The sequence below is a fragment of the Lagopus leucura genome, unplaced genomic scaffold (assembly GCF_019238085.1).
Source record: "Lagopus leucura isolate 7727_CA_CO unplaced genomic scaffold, USGS_WTPT01 Super-Scaffold_100001, whole genome shotgun sequence".
Classification (NCBI taxonomy): domain Eukaryota; kingdom Metazoa; phylum Chordata; class Aves; order Galliformes; family Phasianidae; genus Lagopus; species Lagopus leucura.
In genome coordinates, this window is record NW_024962262.1 from 93,509,268 (window position 1) to 93,529,136 (window position 19,869).

A 19,869-nucleotide genomic window follows, 5' to 3' on the forward strand; every position below is an offset into this window, starting at 1 on the left:
TTTGGGAGTGCACACCCACACATGGCCAAAGCCATGCCAGGGCCCATTCTAACCGTGCAAAAGTAGAGGCAATGGAGTTCTAGTGCCCAGAAACACCCTCTGCTAAATGTTTCATTATAACACAGCAGCAGCTAATTCCCTAAAGACTCACAGATTCAAACAACCCCCACAGGCATCTTTAAACACCCATCCCTGATAGTCATTTTTGGTCTTGCTATTCCTATACAATATTCTGTGTTTTACATCAGTAGATTTTAGCCCCCTTATACTTTACAGGAACATTCACAGAATACAAAGCCTATAATCTTGAGAACCATAGAAAAATCCATTAGAAAGTCTTATATTTGGATAATTTCTTAAATAACATGTAGCAACTGGCAATAGGGCCAACGAAAGAAGAGCAATCAACTAACAATGCTGAGTAATCTAAACCATATGAAAGAGGACTGCTACAAAGGAAGTGAAAAGGCTACCATGTGGTCATGTAACTAAAGACAAACTCAAATGAATTCACAACTTAAATTCTTTTGTTTTGTAAGTTTTAGTGTAAAGATTCATAGAATGGTCAGGGTTGGAAGGGGCCTCAAGCATTATGAACTTCCAACCCCCTGCCACAAGCAACCTCCCCATTTAACACTAGACCAGGCTGCCCAGGGCCCCATCCAATCTGGTCCTGAACACCTTTAGGGACAGGGCATCCACAACCTCTCTGGGCAGCCTGTTCCAGTACCTCACTACTCTTACAGTAAAGAACTCCCCCCGACATACAACCTAAATCTTCCCTTCCTCAACTTAAAACCATTTCCCATTCAAACCATTCAAACTTTTAAAGTGATTATTATACTAAGCATATAAATAGGATGCTCTGAAAGTAATGCCTATTTATTTCCATGGAAACTACAACAGATACAGCTACAAAACACTATTTTTCAGCATGGCGACCATCATTAGCTATATATTTTTGCTAGTGATGAATAAGAATGCATGCCATGCTTATCAAAATCTATACCAGATGAAGTGCTCCACTGCTGCTGCACTGTTACCCACACAGCCTGCCTGCATCCACATCCACTGCTCGGTCTCTAGAAATGTTCTGCAAGCACCAATGGATGTCAACGGGTGCCATCTTTTCCACACGGAAGAATTCAGTGACACAGCTTTGCTTCATCTGGACTGCCATGTCAGACATCATTCTCTCAGACTGCCCCTCTGCTGCCATCTGTCACACAGCAACAACATGTAAGTGAATACTGGCAGGAAAGTTCAGCCTTTACTGCCATCCCACCAACATCTGCCTCTGACATAATGAAATGGGAGGTATTACTCTCAGAGCAGCCCTTGTACATATGTGAAGTGAGATGTGAGAACAAGCTGTGAACTCACAGTACAACTAACACCAGGTTCTGAAACCTCTGTACAGCAGCATACCTGTTTCGCTCCAGAATTCAAAGACCATTACTTCTAGATTTTATGAAAGAAGGTAACAGTTACAAACCAAGAATAGAAATCGATTATAGCTCAGAAAAAAAAAGAAATTTCAAAAGTGAACTATATCTACATTTACCTCCCAAAGAAAAGATTGTACAAAATTAAAGACAATAAAATAAGGAATGTAAGTAGGCATTAATCCTAAGTCATACATCCATCATCCCTATTCCAGAGTATTAGATTTACTTGTTCAGAGACTGTTCCTGTTAGAAGGAATTTCCCCGAGGAAATTGTGCCACTCCTATCAACCCTTTCCAACCTATCATTAAACCTCAGGAAATAAAAACATACTTTGATCATCCACCCCCTGTAAAAAGGGTGATACAATCAAATCTCAAACAGTTTCTACAAGAAAATATTTTAAAAATTGAACAACAGAACACATCACATCTAAAGGGTCTGGAGACAGAAGGGGGAAAATGCTGCTGGCCTGACAGCATCTTTTTATTTTTTATTTTTTAAATCAAGAGAATGGCAGAACTAAAAAGCAGCAGCACTGCAGGCTGCTTTCTTTTATGATTTAATTGCTCAGGTCAGGAACTCTACCTTTAATATCTCCAACAGCTTATTAAAAAAACTGGAGAGCTTTCAATTAAAGAGTAATTCTCTATCATATTTTTATGCAGTGTATTTAGAGGCATTAAAAGCATGCAGGTGAATTTGAATTAGATAAATGTTCCACTTTAACCTAACACAGACTGTGTTTTCTGTGCTTAGACATGATACAGAAAAATTAGGTTCTAGTCCACAACTTTAGGTTATGACACTGCATGGTAACACAAGTGATACTAATAATTAAATGCAAGCTGATACCTATTACATAAATTTCTTAGAAAAATGAACACATAAAACTTGAAAAACACCTCACAGTTAGCTTTGCTAGATTAATCCATTTGCTAAGCAGTTAACTAAGACATTTTATATCTCTGAGTACATATCAGAAGTAAACACCAATTGTTTTTCCTAAAAGTTCAATTTACATGTCTTTTTAGATAAATTTGATGTTAGTCCTTAGTAACATTCAAAAGCTTCCACCTTCAACACAAAAAAGACTTAAGATTATTTCTATTTCACATTACAAAAACTAACAAACTCATTAGTATCTCATGCTTCTCACTCTTTTTATTTAAATATGAAATAAAAACAGGAATTTTATAAAATTCACTATACCTGTAAATGCCTTGGGCTTTACAATCACCGAGTCAGGTCCTCTGGAGAGTATGGGCATTTTGATGTTCACATCACTTGAACAAAGATTAAAACAGTTATGTGACATTACCTTCAAGTTTTACAGCCTTACAGATCACTTTTCTTAATCCACGTGTTGACAGCTGAATTGATTATTCAATTTCCTTAAGACCACTCTCACTGTTTTCAGTCAGAATTCAAGATTTAAGAGCATGAGGATAAAAATCCTGTGCACATTCTTACTTGCACAAGCCTGGATAAAACCATTAAGCTATGGGAAGCCTGTTATATGCTTTGAGGGATTAACCACAAAGATTGGAAGTTCCCGGCTTGGGGCACATGGACTTCTGCCAGGAGGCAATCTACTTGAGAGGGCACACTGGTGCATCAGCTCCCAGCTCTGCCCCATTTCAGTAACTGCTTACCTCAAGAGGAGGTGGCTGTTGTTTTCAGCCTCCACAATGCCACATGCTGTTTCACAGTACACATGGGATTTCAAGCAGCCCAGCATTATCACCACCTGCAATTTTAGCTCTATGCTATGCTGCCAGTGGTGACAGCAGCATCAGTCAACACCCAACCAGTCTCAGAGATCTTCAGCAAGACAGCAGTTTGCTCAATATGGAAGCAAAGCCTACACTCCTACACACAAAGAGCTCTCAGAAGTGCTTGTTTGTGGACAGCTGAATGAACCTAGTAGGGTTTTGTGATTGAACACTATTGGTGGAATACAAGAGATTCCCACCCTTAGAGAAGGTGTGCATCTTCAGGAGCAGGTGCTTGAATCAAGTAGTTGAGTATTTTCTTCCCCTCCATCCTAAAGTTTGTCTTAAAAAAAGCGCAAATATATATTTTAAAAAAATGACTAAGTACATATAAAGTCAGTGACATACATACCTTTGGAAAAAGAGGCTTTCTTCATGTGTCAGAAGGCCTTTTTGATATCCACCTTTGGCATGGCTGATTCGGCTGGAACAGGACAGTTTTCGTGGCTTGTAACAGAACCAGGGCTCACCAGTGTAGAGATCTGTGAAGTTACAGACTGGAAGATCTCCAGGCAAGCATACATTGCACTCAGTAGTTTCTGAAAACCTCCCAGACTTGAATGAGCTTTTGAAATAAACTCTGTCAGGCCTTTCTTCTCGTAAATGCAGGAGGACTTGGACTGCTTCACTTGGATGAACGAGAGTCACAGATACTTTGACCTCTCCTGGCCAAAGTAACGTAAAAAAGACTTTGTAAAGGCCATTATGGCAGTCTACAATCCTTCCTATTGCTCCAGCTTTCAGCACAGGAGAATGGATTCGTGCCTGTAGATAGTCTCCACCATATTGCTTGGGTTTTCCTTGGAAATCCCTCACACGAACAACCACCTCTAACTGGTCACCCACCTTGAAGAACCTGCTGGGCTTCACAATCACAAAGTCACTATGTACTGGATCAGTGCTTTGTAAAAAAGCAATTTTGCCGTCAGGGGGTTTCGGCCATTGTAGTGCAGCAAGCAATGATTCCTGTTCAGCTCGTTCTCTTTTGGACAAAGTCTGCTGCTCATAACCACAGTAAGGCTTCCTGGTAGTTTTAGTTGTCTGTGATAGAGAAGGCTGGTCATTGTTCTCCGTTATCCAATTTGATCCTGAAACTGTGTAGTCATCCAGGTGCTAGAGGGGGAAAAAAAAAAAAAAAGAGTACAAGAAACTGCTATTAAATGAAACACAACGAAGAACAGATACTGTCTAAGAACCAGGAGTTTGCTTCGCACAGCTTTGAGGCTGACCAAATGAAGCAACTTTAATAGAACATACAAATTGATTCCCTGGACTATGAGATGTCTAAAGAAGCAGTTGTACACCTTGTGCTTACCCAATGGCTACTTTATCCTGCCCCGGCAAAGTGTCTTTTACGTGAGGTATGCTCAGTATTTTCTGTGGTAGTATTTTGGCTATTAGCATATTCTGTATCAACAATATGAAACAAATACAGAAAGCCATACAATTAAATAGAAAAGTAACTCATTTAATATTCTTACCGTAATTAGAGTCCGGCTAAAGCATTATGCTGCTTTTTTAGCTGCCGTGTAGAAAATTACCTTTATCCCAGCCCAAAGTAGTGCTATACTTTGGATTTGTCATGAAAAGAGTGCTGGTAACACACCAATATTTAGTTGTTACCTAGCAGTGCTTACAGGGTGAAAAGACCTTGACACAAGTATTACCTAGCATATATACATATACTACGTAGCTCCCCTGCTTTATGTAGTATATTGATGTATTCAAATTAAATAAAAAGAAAGAAAACATTCTTTATATTTCTTTCTTTTCCAAAAAAAGTAAACCTAACAAGAAATACAAACTTACAGGTTTGAAGGCCATTATAAGAAGTTGGTTTTGATCAGCTTAGAATGAGAGAATAATGAATGCATTATCATGTAGAACAACGCAGTATAATGTAGAACATCAATTTCCTATTTGATATCCATGTTAACTATAAAATATGCAATCATGAGTTGTAACATTTTAACTAGAATGCAAAGTACCCATGGATCCTTTTTTTTTTTTTTTTATAAAAAAAAAAGATGATTTATAATAGAACCTTCTGTTTTACTTTTCCATCCAGGATTTTCAAGAATTTCCCCAAAGCCCATTAAGAGTAATTCAGGATTATTTCTGTTTTCCATTGGATCAGATAAAAACGTGAACATGTCTCCACACATTATTTTTTCTAATCCAGTACATTCCAGGCAAAGCTGAGAACGACTCTCAAGCACAGTTCATTCCTAAATCTTGCCCACATATTTCTAAATTACGCCAAGTTTCTACTTTTGAATGCCTCCACTACTTCCCTTCTTCTGCTCATACGTATAAGTGGCACAGAAAACATTGCATGGTATGATTATTATTATTATTATTTTTTAAGTTAGTTATACATTTGAACACATCCAACACGTTGGTAAGTATGCCTGGGTTTGCAAAAGCATTTAAGAAACTTCCTAAGGAGGAATGTGGGGGAGAATAGGGGTGTTTGTAAAACTCTCAAATTCAATGGAGATTCTCATGGGAAAATTTCTTCTTCTAGCTTGATCCATCAAGAGGATGTGGGCTAGGGGAGTGGGATGCGGAGGAAAAAAAAAGCATAGGCATCCTTTCAAATGAAGAGCTACCTTCAAATCCTTTCAAATGAAACACAGCTACCTAAGAAAGCCTTAAGAACAGGCCTATCATTGCTTTAATCTTCTGTAGACTTCGTCAAGAGTTTTATCCTATTCCTTCTGTCAGATTTATTTGTACAGAAGATGGCCATGAGGTAGCTAGCCTTTCTAAAGTATCTCCAAGGAAATATCTACTGAATTCAGTGGAAAAGGGCACAGAGAACACTAAACCAATTCAAGGTCACAAAACAAAATACAGAATATAACTCAATATTTCTAAAACAGTACACTTAAGCATCCTTTTTAGCACAGTGCCAAGCCAAAGCACTTCAGCTGCATGCAGCTAAGTTCCCAAACAAGACCTATCACATCAACCGAAGCATCTCCAGATTATGACAAAGCAGAATTGACCACACCACAAATACTTTCTCAATCAACCCTCAAGGAGAAGGGGAAAAAAAACCAAAACAAACTACACCCTCTCTACAAAGGTAAATGCAAAACTGTCTCCACATCACGGAAAGACCATTCTTCCTGTAACAACCTCGATCATCCTTACAGACTTCTTCCAAGCACAAATAAGACCATATATTATTGCAAAATTATAAGTTAAGGGCTGAAAGTGTGCTACAACACATGTGGCATTCGCAGGAAAAACCATCACAGAGATTAGCTTTTCCAGTTAAGGCAGGAAAAGCTTCAGAGTCAATTCGTATATGGAAGACCCTTGATTGGAATTTCCAAACCATCTTCCTTTCTGAAGAGGTTCCCTGACTCATTTCCAAACAAGCGTTCAAACTCCCCCATCCCTACAAATAGGCAAGCCTTGTCCTTTGGATTGATAGATTAGTTTGTCCCAACCATTCCTTATCCACCCTTTTTCTATAGTCTACAACTATCAGCAGAGAAAACAAAATAAAGTTTCTCAGAGCAGGCAAAAAACAAACAAACGAACAAACCCATCTTGAAACACATCTCAGGAATCCTCTCCCTAGATCTTACATTATTTTAGTTTCCAATGTAATGTCCATATAGAATAACGCTTGTCCTGCTTTATTTTCACATATACTCCACACAAAAATGCCTAGATTTTGAAGGCAATTCCTAGCATTTATTCGCTGCTTTCTAAAGATAATCAGAACCCCAATGTGATCGCAAAGTAATTTAATGGATATCTACCTAGTAAAGCAGGCAAGACAGAATGGATTACACATCAGTTGAGCTCAAACAAGTCTGTGAGCTGTTTCTGATGCATAAGCAAGTAAAAATGGATGCTATATTTTCAGTTTCTAGCATCCTTGCTACCAACTAAGTAAAAATAAGGTGTAATGTATAACATTACAACCCCAGAGAGGCAGTCACACTCTCAAAGATACATCCCTGCCCAGGGCAAAGGAGCAAGAATAGATGATCTTTAAAGATGACTTTCAAATTAAACCTGTGACATTCGAGACTTCATTAGATCTGCAGCAAACACTTGTTCTCAGTTAAATGCAACAACACAAGTGGTTGATAAACAAAAGAGGCTGAGTATTTCAGCTCCTGCTGAAAAGGTGGATCTTCATCTATATTTTGAAGTCCAGTACCATCTATGAGTTGTAACTGTTAGAGTTATGGCAATTGCTCCACATGTACTATGCCAAACTGTTTATGTTCCTACATTAGAGCAGAAAACATCCCAGGAAGACAATGACAAATGACAGGCATGGAAGTAAAAAAAGTAGTTCAAGTTCACCCAGAGTCTTAATTCATACAGCAGATAATATTTGAGACCAAATACCAGCTACTGAGAGGCCAGTCATCTTATTTTCAGTCATTTTACACTCCAAATACTTTAGCTCTCATATTCATCTACAACAGCCGTAAGATCAGCTGTTTTTACTGTCTCACAGCACTGAGTAGGTGCTAAATAAATCCAAAATGTCAAAGCCAGTTCTGAAAAGCCACCACCTGACACACAACTGTTCCAGCAATAAACTGAATGAGATGACAGTTTTCTTCTGCAAAGATCTGCAATTTAGCAGCAACGCCACCACAAGAAAAAAAGAAAAAGCAGCACTGTCATAGTTCATTTGTTCTTTTTGTCTGCTGGTGAGAGGTGGATGGTTGGACAACATGATCTTAGAGGTTTTTTCCAACCTTGGTGATTCTATGATTCATCCTGACTTTTGAATGTTTCCAAGCAGTTACTCAATCTTACTGCAAGGACTTTTGCTCTTTTGCATTGTTTGCCCTGAATCTGGCACCTGCAGTTTTCAATTTCATGTCTCCATTAGTAGCGGAACGAGGCAATGAAAGTCTGTTATTCTTCCCATGCTATATGCTATTATATATCTCAGACATTTTCCTTGCCCTTATCTGAACCTCCAACCCAACAGTGTCTTTTTAAGCGTAAGAAGGGATCACTTTACTTGGGCATCACTAGCCAGAAGATAAAGACTTTGCAAGTGGGTTTCATGCAACTTAAACATATAACACACTTATCAGCTAATACGCATCAAAAATAATCAGGATTTACTGTTAGGCTAAGCATTATGCTCACCTGCCAAATGCTGCAATGGAAAGTCTGGGCAAGCAGGCAGCCACAGGGAAGGGTCAGCCCCCAAGGCTCCCTGCAGTGGATCCTCAGTGATGTTATTTAGCTTGACTTCAGTGAGACTCCCATAATACCCTCATAGACAAACTGATGAAGTCCAGCTTCATCTGCATTTATGTAGCCTGTACTGAAAACTGACTAACTGATTTGTTGTTGTGATCAACAGCACAAAGTCCACCTGCAGAAACAGAATTAGGCATTCTGGTAGAGAGCAAACCAATCAGGTGAAAACTCATTTTCTTGTTGCAATGTGTTAACAAGAACATATCCAGTGAACTGAGGGCAGTGCTAATTTCCCTCAGCTCAGCCATGGTAAAGCCATATCTAAAGCACTATATCTGCTTTTTGTCCACCTACTACCACAGTTGAAGTGAAGAGACCAGCTGAGAATCCCTAAGATGACTAAGGGTTTGGAATACATGACATACTAGAAGACACTAATGGAAGCAGACTTTCAGAAGTCTGGAGAAGACCAAGAAGGGATCAAATTATGTTCAGGGCTTTTTTTACTACCCAAATTGAAGATAGAAATTGTAGTCCTTTTACTGTCTGTTTCTGACAAGAGGCAACTTCCACATGCACATAATGGTAATGCTCTTCTCTATGCACAGCAACGAAAGGCTGCCCAGACAGGCTGCAGAACGCCTCCTTGCTGAAGGGCATCAAAATTCAACTCAAGAACATAGTGAGCAACCCAAGATAACTTTGAAGTTATCCCTTTGAGAAGATGTCCATACACACTTTCTGCTCTGAATTTTTCTGTTATTCCAACCATCCAAACCATTTTCACTTACCTCTAACTGAAAAAAGTTATGGACCAGCACCACAACAGCCAGTACTGCCATAAGAAGGCAGAAGATTTGCAGTCTGAGTGAGTCACGCCACATTGTCCATTCATGTCTTTTCCTCCCATGTTAGATGCTGCCATGATTTCCATTCATCACAAACATGAATGTCATTTCGTCTCAGTAGCGTGCACATTAGTTCAGCTGACTTCCACTTCATTCCTGCAAATACATTTACAAGAGTTATATAAAGCCCCCCAACATGACTTGGAATTGAACACACAAAGTATTTAAATGGTAAAACTCTTCACTGCCACAACTGGTTTAACAGACCTGGTAAGTCTACAGACAGATTTTTGTGGCAATCTGAACTGCACTATCTATAATTCTAATGGGTATATCAAGGCAAAAATATCATAAAGGCAATTTCACCTGTATTTGACAGAAAAATAAAACGAAGAACACGAGATTTCCTTCTGGCAACTAAGAAAAACACCATCTTGTTTATCTATTAGGCAACACTGTCACCATCCAGCCATTGTAAGCCCAAGACTTTTAGCAGAAACTTGTGGTTTTAGGCATCCCCACGTTTACCTGATTGGAGACTTTAATAAGTTGTTATCAAGGATCCTCTAGATCTACAGAGAGGACTACATCCTCTCTGATCTTTATCATTCCTTTTATACAGTGCATATTTTTACAAAGATCTAATGGTTAAAAAAATTGCTTGAAGAACACAGGATTGTTTTTATGAAATTCAATACGTAATTGCCATGCTTTTATAAAGCTTAACTCTCAATGTTTCCTCAATACTCCTTGATAGCTGATGAACAACTGCGATACAGAACCACAGATTTAACTGCTGATAAACTGTTCTCGCAGCTTAATGCTTTTCAAGTTTGAATCTTTTGTCTTTCTTCTTTCTGAACGGGATAATTTCAAGGCAGTGATTTGCAAGCTAAATGTGTTTCATTCTTACAGAAAGAGAGGATCTGAACTTGGAAACACAACAGATGGCAAGCAGAGGCAGTCAAAAGAACGCAGTCCCCTCCAATCCAATATTCTCCACACAGTGTTACTCATACACACATCTACCAAGTGCAACAACATCAAATGATTAGAGAAACGTTGCACAACCTTCTATAAATAGTTTAGCTGAAGAGCAACAGTATTTTTTCAGACTGCATGAAGAACATTGCATGAACTTAAATGTAATGATGTTTTGAATATCACAATTACCTAATTAAATCTTTCACTAGATGAGCATAGATTAGAATCCTGAAATATACTACTGGATAACCAGGACAGCCTCAAAATAGACTGTATATGGAATTGCTTTATAAGGATTATATGGATTATAACTGCAGTTGCTTTGCAGAGAATTACGGAGAACATTTCTCTGACAAACAAGCATCAAAAGAGCAAAACATCCATTAAAATAAAAGTATCAAACTGAGCAAATGCGGGGAAAAAAAAAAAGAAAAAAAAAAAAAAAGCAGACTTATTGAAATGGCTCTGTGTTAATATAAAGTATTAAGTTCGGATAAAATACCAGATAGGTTTTTAAGCTATCCACCATGAATCTCTTAGACTGCTCCCTCTTTGTTGCATTGTATTTCCAGAAGACATCTGGGAAGCAGCAGTCCTCCACGAGAAGAAGGGCTAGGAGAGTGAGCTGCACACAGAATAGTTTACATATCTCTTCGTCCTCATTAGGTAACAGAACCCTACTTTAATATCAGCCATACTGGCCTTTTCCCTGACTGCTTTCTCACATTGTAAGCATTTGTGTAGAGGCATTCAAGCTGGGCCCCTAATTAAACCAATTTATTGCATGAAATAGCTGGAATTGCCCTGTGCTGCTCTCCAGGTGAACAGGTACCCTCCAGGATCAGCCCTCTGATCCCTTTCCTGCTACTGTAACCAGTAACACTTCAGTGGATTGAGGCCCCTCTCCTCTGGTAGTTTAAAAGCTCTCTCCATCAGTTTACCAAACCTATAACTGAAGACATTCTTCTCATACATGTTTCATAGCTCTCTCGTTAGAAATTTTTCTTAAAATACTGTATCTCTGTAAAAGTCACATGCTCCAAAACAAGCAATAGCATGCTTTTAAAGCTTTCTTTAGCAAAGGCCTCAAGTTACTTTCAGATTCATCATCTGTGAAGAACAGATCTAGCTCATCTGTTATATAACACAAGCTATCTAAGCAAGACAAAAAGCCTTCAATTCTTCCTGTATCCTTGAAGTGTTCTCTGCAGCCATCCATCTAAAAGGCAGAAAATACCCTTGGAAAAAATAAAGAGGAAAGAAAGATGAAGCAGTATTATATGCATACATAATATAGAACCATAGGGGATGGAAGTGACCTCATAGAGTCTAACCCTCTGCTAAAGCAGATTTCCTGCAGCAGGTCACTCAGGTAGACAGTCCAGGTGGGTCTTGAATGCCTCCAGAGAAGGAGACTCCACCACCTCTCCAGACAGCCTGTGCTAGTGGTCCATCACCCTGCCAATGAAGATCTGCCTCATATTTATATACAACATCCTGTTGCAACGCTGTAATGCAATGGAAAGTGCAGTAATAACAGCAGAGTAGCAAAGTCCTATGCTGCAGCAAGTAAGGGCTTGCTCAAATGCAGCAGCCATAGACATAAAGGAAAGAAACTGCTTACCTTGAGAAGGCCTCAGATACACAGAGATCTCCAAGAAGATACCCTTACCACCACTGCCAACTCTTTAATGAGATGTGAGAAGGGGTGGATCCTGGCTCCACTCCTTCCGGTCCCTCAGGTGGATTGCATGCACCTGAGCTCCCTTGAATTGGCTCTGCCTTCCTACCAGGTGCTCAATCACTGCTTCAAGCTGTGACTTAGTATTTCCTCTACACCTGTATTCCAGTTTATGCCCAGTGCTCCTTGTCCTGTCACTGCACAGCACTGGAGAGAGCCTGGACCCAATCATTTAACTCCCACACTTTAGATATTTATAAAGAGTGAGGAAATCACCTCTTTGCCTTCTATTCACCCGATTGAACAGTCCTAGTTTTTCTCAGCCTTTTCTCATTTAGGAAATAATTCAGGTCCCCGTTATATATATATGTATAAGGTGTGTGTGCATACACAGTATTTTCTTCCAGCAAAGTTTCTTATGCTGGTGGTTTGCATCCAAAAGTAAACAAAACATGACAGGCAGTTAAGATTTTTTTTATAAGATGCGATTATTTTTTTCTATAGCAAATCATGGGTTTTATTTATTTATTTATTACGTTTTTCAACTTCAGTCCTATACTTAATTTGCTGCTCATGAAGTATTACTCCTACCAGCTTTGCACCGTTTCGAGTTATTACATCCATCGCTTTGCCCACAGTTACAAAAGAAACACATGAAACTAATGACATCTTTATGATCAGCATTTCCTGTTCTCCGATGCCCATTTACAGATCTGCCTTTTAGTTTATATCACTCTCACCTCTACCCCCAAACACCTGTGAGCGAATAGTGCCGCCGAAGCACATACCGGCACAGCCACCTCAAAGAACTGTGATGCACATCCCTAAGATACGGATCTAATCCTGGTGATGGCTCTTGCATGCTAGGCACCCAGCTGTTGCAGTCACAGCAGAAGAGAAGAGCAGCCGCTTCTCCTTGCCGAGGCTCGCTCCCCAGACAGCCCTGACATTCAGAGGTCATCACAAGCCATTGGCGGGAGCTCGCTTTGCTGCAGCTTGCTGCAGCTCCTCCAGCCTGATAAACACGCGCCACCACAGCACGGGTCCAACGCTCCTCCACACGCAGGGAGGTGGGAGAAGAGAGCAAACAGGAGGTGCAATTCTGCAATTAAAACGCTTTTTAAAAAAGAAAAAAAAAGAAAAAAAAAAAAAAAAGAAAGAAAGAAAGAAAGAAAAACCTCCTTCTTCCGGCCCCCAGCACACCCACCCCTCGGCTAGGAACGGCCCGGGAGGCCGCGGGCAAAGCCGGACAGCCCTGCGCCTCCAGGGAGCGCCTGCCTGCTTTCCTGCCTTCCTGCCTGCCTTCCTTCCTTCAGCCGCCGAGACAAAAAGCGAGTGAGGCACGGGAAGCAGCGGGCGCTGCGGGATCCTCCTCCGCTACAGCGCTCCGAGCCGAGCCGGCCCCGCACCCACTTCCCCTGCCGGAGTTTCCCTCCCCCACACAACCCCACCGCTGCAGGCCTGACCGCGGTCCCGACTCCCCGCCACCCGCCCCTCACCATGATGCCGGCCGCTCCCCCGGGCCAGGAGACGACAGCTCCCTCTCTCCCGGCCCGGAGGCGGCACGCCGCGTATCTGCCGGCCCGGTCCGCTGCTGCCATGGCACCACCTCCCGGCACCTCCTCCTCCACCCCGGCCCCGCCCGCCGACATCGCGTGCCTCTCGACCAGGGCCGCCCACAGCCGTCGCGCCAAGAGGGTCGGTGCTGCGTCTGGTCTCGACCGGCGTCTTCATCGGCGACCTGCGTGAAGAGATGGAGTCCACCCTCTGCAAGTGTGCTGATGGTACCTGGGAGGAGTGGCTGACGCACCAAGAAGGCCGTGCTGCCATTCAATGAGACCTGGACAGGCTGGAGAGTTGGGCAGAGAGGAACCTGATGAGGTTCAACAAGAGCAAGTGTAGAGTCTTGCACCTGCGGAGGAATAACTGCATGCATCTGTACAAATTAGGGGCTGACATGCTGGAGAGAAACTCTGCAGAGAAGGACCTGTGTGTGATGATGGACAGCAGGATGGCCATGAGCCAGCAGTGTGCCCTTGTGGCCAAGAAGGCCAATGGTAACCTGGGGTGCATTAAAAAGAGCGCGGCCAGCAGGTTGAGGGAGGTGGTTCTGCCGCTTTGTGCAAGGCCACATCTGGAGTACTGTGTCCATTTCTAGGCACTCTAGTTCAAAAAAGGCAAAGATATCCTAGAGAGAGTCCAGAGAGAGCAACAGAGATGATGAGGGGCCAGGAGCATCCCTTATAAGCACCTCTTATACAAGGAAAGGCTGGAACAGATTGTGAAGTCTCCTTCTTTGGAAACTTCAAGACCTGCCTGGATGCCTACCTGTGTGACCTGCTTTAGGGAACCTACTTTAGCGGGTGAGTTGGGCTAGGTGATCTCTAGAGATCCCTTCCAACCCCTAAATTATGATTCTGTGATAAAGCTGGGGAGGTAGTAGGCCAGCTGCAGGAGTCTGCACTAGGAACATGGGTAACAGCACAGCAATTGGGCAATTGGGCGATAAGCCATGCTGAAGGCAGGAATTTCAAGAGCTTGGGGACACACACAGGCAGCACTGAGCCTAATGGTCTGCATCAGAGCTGTACAGCATGCTCAGGCTGGCAACAAGACATCTGCAGTTGGGTTTGCCATTGTAAGTAATCACAGTGCACGTGGAGGAATAACTGTCCAAAACGTTCACATGCTACCTAACTGCTTCTGTGAGTACAGTTAAAGCATGGGTGTCCAACCTTTTGGCTTGTCTGGGCTGCACTGAGTGAAGAGGAATTGTCTGGGGACATATATAAAGTATGTAACATAGTTAACGTATATAAGTCACAAAACATTTATAAAAAGAGAGCAACTAAAAGAAACTAGTGGGATATTTGACCTTGCAACCTGTGAGAAATTAACACATCAGTCTGTTTCAGTGGCAGTGGCTGCAGTTCTTAAAGAGCTCTCAAAGTGTTTGATGGATTTTTGATGAAATATTTCTCTTCTTGTGCGTCATCCTTGAAAACAGTTTTTCATCAATGTACATACTGCCAAAAGCGATGATGTGAATGAGGTCTGATTGTGAAGTGAGTGGCATTCTCTCTGTAAAGAGGTTATACAGGTCTGGTAAAGAGACATGATCAGATTTCTGAGTTGAATGTCTCATTGCAACTCTGTACATCCCATTTGAAAATTCACAGGTCATTTATGTTGACTGAAAATGGAGTTGCAAATACACACACACACGCAAAAAAATCTTTTCCACACTCTTGAAACATATTCTCAAATCTATGTGTCAACAACAGAAAGCACATCTGTGTGTTTTTCACTGTTCAGAGGGATTTGTTCAGCCAACATACCAAAACCAACATTATTTGCCATCATTTGGGTCAGCACTGCACTGTGCCCCATGTCCCAGTTTCAGCTCAGACAGTGCTGCTCACACAGTGCTGTGTGGTTGCTGGGAGTGATGGGTGTGTGTCCAGGGCTGGAATGGGCCATTCAGTGGGGCAGAGCCACTGCCATGATGGCATGGGGCAGGAGCAACTGCCGGGCAGGGGTGGCATGTGGCTGGGTTAAAGGCTCAATTATGTGTCTCCTGAAGAAAAGGTAGCATGCTCGCTTCTTCGCAGAGAAGCTGAAAACACACAGAGCAGCTGAAAAATTACTATGAAAATAGTATTTTAGCTATTATAAATGTTAACTGCTTGCTCATGTGATGATCCATCAGCCAAAGCTATTTATAATGAATTAAGTGACATTGCTTCTACTTCTCTTTTTCCACACATTAGTGCTGGCTACCTGATAGAGAAGAAAATCAGTCTCAACAGACACCGTCTTTTGTTAGTAATACGAAGACTGTTTCAAAAGTAATACCTCCTATGTTGTTATGTTGGCCCACAATGCCAGAGGCAGATGGTGGTGGGGTGGCAGTAGAGGCAGAATCTTCCCACCCATGTTCCATTACACATTGCTGTCATGTGACAATGGCAGCAGAGGGGCAGTCTGATATGGAAGTGCAGACAAAGCAAAGCTGTGTCACTGAATTCCTACATATGGAAAGAATAGCATCCATTCACATTCATTGATGCTTGTTGAACATTTCTGGAGATCAAACAGTGGATGCGAGCACAGTGAGATGATGGGGAGTGTATGTATATTCTACCAGTGATGGCAACAGTGGTATTAAAGACAAGCCACATTCTGGATGGCCATGCACAGTTGTCACAGCATGAAATGAAGAGCACCTTCATCCATGGTCATCCATGTGAATCAGCTAATGGTGGAGACAGTTGAAAAATACTGTTGTGTAACTGAGGGCTTGCTCTCTACAATAGCATTATTGTGCTCTTTGTGCCTGTAGTAGTTTCCATAGAAACAAATAGGAGGCATTACTTTCAGAGCAACCTGTGTATAAACTACCAGCCAAGACTTGAAAAGTTATCTGGCTACATAAACAAACTACAAATACAGGTACCTCGTATTGATTTTTTCCTCCTCTCTGTGTACTGCCAACCGACTTTTATAACAGGCTCATTACTCACCTCTTTCCCGAGCCTTGCAGTGCTTCAAAGCCTCTTACAGTTCAAAGTGAAGCCCCAGGCAAAACCATCTAATTAGCGTTAAATGTTGGGCATAAGCCCCTGTCTGTAACTAAGCTGGTGGTGGGCGTGAGGGGATGGAAAATGACATCACCACCAAAACCTGAGCTCTTGTCAGAGGAAATAAATACCACTGTGCTCTTTGTGATATTTTGCAGTTCACCGCCCACCTTCCCCATAAATTACTTGTTACTGAAGCTAGTCTTGATGATGGCCTAACTGAATCAGATGTGTTTTTCTAATCTCTGTCTGGTTAAGTCCTTGTGCCCAACAAGGCCGCATATTGATAACTGAACATCTGCCACATACTCTGTGGAAGGGATCTTCAAGAGGCAATTTGCATTTCAGTTATTTGAACATCAATGGCTCTGTAAGGACTGTTCCACCAGCACCATCTAGTCTTCATTAGCCTCCAAAACCTACATCTCCAGCAGCTGTTACTGCACTTTGCTATACCTTACACTCCTCCTGGTTTGTCACAGCAGAGGGATGTAACAAATATTTTCAGATGAGTACTGAAAGATAACTAATGCAAAATAACTAACCTTTCCCAGCTTCTTTTTTCCTAACTATATAAAGTATGGTGAAGTTACGCTGAGCCCTTGTCCTTATCACTTTTCTCTCACCAATAATATTCAGCACGTCAAGGTTTATTCAACTGATCCTTAATTCCAGGAAGCGTCAGGGAGTTGTTTGCTTAATCCCAAGGGCAAACAAAACACACATTTGTGCTCAAATATGATGGGACTTCCTGAGCAATGCATTGGACAGCCTTGAGCAGAATCTGCAAAGAACACAACCCAAAACTGGAACTAAGCAAGCTGCAATAAGGAGAGGACAAGTGAATGAACTCCACGCCAGAGAGATCAGCACAAGATACCTGCGGAGTGGATCTGGAAAATGTGTGCTGCTACAGCCCATATTTCTGCCTTCAACTTCAAGCTGAAGGAGCTAATGATCAAAGAAAAGACTTCAGGCCACAGAAGTTCTCAGTATCTCCTCTTTCTCTTCAGGTCCCACAGCCTCTTCACACTTCAGCAGTGATGTCCTGAGCTCCTTTTCCATGCATTTCGGACATCAGAAAATAAAGCAGCATGGAATTTGAGAACTTCACCTGATGTAACAGAAATTGATAGGCACAGACATCGGAAAGATTGATGCTTGAATGCAGTTAAGCACATTTGCAATTGTCTTCCTTTTGGTAAGTCTTAGGAGCAGAGTCCCCCCCATCTGGAGGTACTTAAGAGATGTGTAGATGCGGCACTAGAGACACAGTTTAGTGATGAGACTCAGTAGGTCAGGCTGGTGGTTGGACTTGATCCTGAAAGTCTTTTCTAATCCAGACAATCCTATGATTCTCCATTGGGAGAACTGTGTACAGAAGACTGCCACGTTATTTTACTTTAAACACAATATACAGTTAACAACATGGAAAGAAGGCCGGTGATTGAACCAAAGGACAGCAAGTAAGCAATCCCAATTTCAGCGACATCTGCTAGCAAGTTGAGTATGAATTCAGTACCTACTGCATACTGTCTTTAGCGCAGTGGGCTATTAGATGTTTCCATGTACCTAGTCATGAATGCTCATGCTTACTTTGTCATCGTTATTTTGCAACTCTGAGCAGTCTGTCTCTAAAAGAGCCCTCCATCTATAAGGCAATGTAGCTGTAAGAGCCATGATAAAGTACCAATTATCATTTTCAATAAACATACAAATCATTTATTTAAAATTCAAAATACAAACAAAATATATATAAGAAACAAATTCAGAAAATGTAAACACTTATAGAAAACATATGAACTGTACCAATTTAATGACCCACCATTCTTGACAGAAAATAGAAGTAGAAAGACAAATCAGCGTCCAATTGTTATTTTTCCAGATTCTAGTTTAGAGGTAGAGTACTATGTGAAAGACTTCACAAAATTTAGTTCAGTAGTTATGCTACAAGTGAATTTGGCCAATATATTTATAAATGCAATGAAGTCATAAAATAAGTTTGTTTTTTTTTTTTTTAAATCCAGAGCTCTTAATCTATACAATAAAATTTAGTTTGGCACTTTCCAAGAAATAAAGCACCTTTCCTCATAAATGCTGTTTTATGATTTTGCAAATTGAGGATCCTGTACTTCTTCCATTACTGAAGCAAAGAAAGCATTTAAAAACAGGCTGGAAAAAGTCCTGATTTTTTGGCAGGCTTACAGAAAGCAGGATTTTTCTTTTTCCCTCCAGCATTTTGTCCTAGAAAGCCAAGCAGGGGGAAGAAAAATCCTGTAACTGCAAAAGGAGATTTTGAGAACTCACAAACACTTCACATGTACTTATTTGGGTGGCACAGTCTTCAAGGTTAAAAAAAAAAAGATAACAAGGAAATAAGATTCTTTTACACTGGCTAAAAGCAGAACAGTTTTACATTTTATTATCATTCACTGAGTCTCCACTAACTGCTACAATTCTACCTTCTCAGGTAGAAAGACACACTATAACTTCAAATCCAGTAAAAAGTCCCCAAGTAGTCTTAAAGGAATGTACCTTCCATTTTTCTTCAAATGACCTGCTCCAAGTAGAAATTAAGCTTGGAATTCTTCAGACAATATTTACAAATCCATTAAAAAAAAAAAATCAAAAACAAAACAGGAATAAATTGCAAACTCAGTAACATACATTATTCAGGAAAACCGGATATATACAGACAGCCTGGCTGCTAAGTGCATTATTTAAATTGGTGCATGCAAGTACAGTCTGTGGTGGCTTAAAGAACTTAACTATAACCTGTTAAACTTCCATCATTTAGTGTAGCAAGGACTATCTCTAGTATTAGGTGAAATATACTTGTGTTCTAGAAGCAACAAAATCAGGTTTGGAGTTTTAATGCCTTCTTGCTTTGTGGTATAAGAACACTTTTGAAGATGTAGATAATGGTAAATCCCAACTTAAGCAGCCAGTTCACAAGCACTCAACTGAAGTATGACCCTGTTTCTTTTAAGTAAAAGAAAAGTCAGGTCGACGTTCAGAACCTTAAAAGGTACCCCACCTTTGCAGCACATGCTTATGATGTTTATAAAGTAGCACCACACAGTAACAGTCACCACAATAAAATGTTTGAGTCGCTGCATTCATTCAGCAGCTAAATATTCCATTAGAGTTTTAGGGATGGAGAACAGAGTTGTGACAATTAAGTACAGTTCATGGAAGAATGCAGAAAGACAAGCTCACCCGCTTTCGTTAATGATGCACTGCCTTGTGTTTTTCTTTGTAAAGTTACCTAACACATAGAGGAATCAATACAATCCAAATACCTTAAAAAAACAAACTTGAAATATAAAGCGTGAACATGCTTGCTTCGATAATAT

At 40.9% G+C, this 19,869-nt stretch overlaps 1 protein-coding gene across 2 annotated transcripts in view; it reads right to left on the reverse strand.

The window, feature by feature from the left end:
* Positions 1 to 13,542, reverse strand: part of LOC122177509 (NF-kappa-B inhibitor zeta-like) — a 43,136-nt gene extending 29,594 nt beyond the window's left edge. For both annotated transcript variants that reach the window (XM_042866945.1, XM_042866944.1), the window contains exons 1-4: positions 13,433 to 13,542; positions 9,212 to 9,424; positions 3,574 to 4,334; positions 2,659 to 2,732 (exon numbers count right to left, since the gene is read on the reverse strand). In XM_042866945.1, coding sequence (XP_042722879.1) covers positions 2,659 to 2,732; positions 3,574 to 4,334; positions 9,212 to 9,304 — 928 coding nt within the window. In that variant the 5' untranslated portion in view covers positions 9,305 to 9,424; positions 13,433 to 13,542. The remainder of the gene's footprint in view (positions 1 to 2,658; positions 2,733 to 3,573; positions 4,335 to 9,211; positions 9,425 to 13,432) is intronic.
* Positions 13,543 to 19,869: the final 6,327 nt, after the last annotated feature.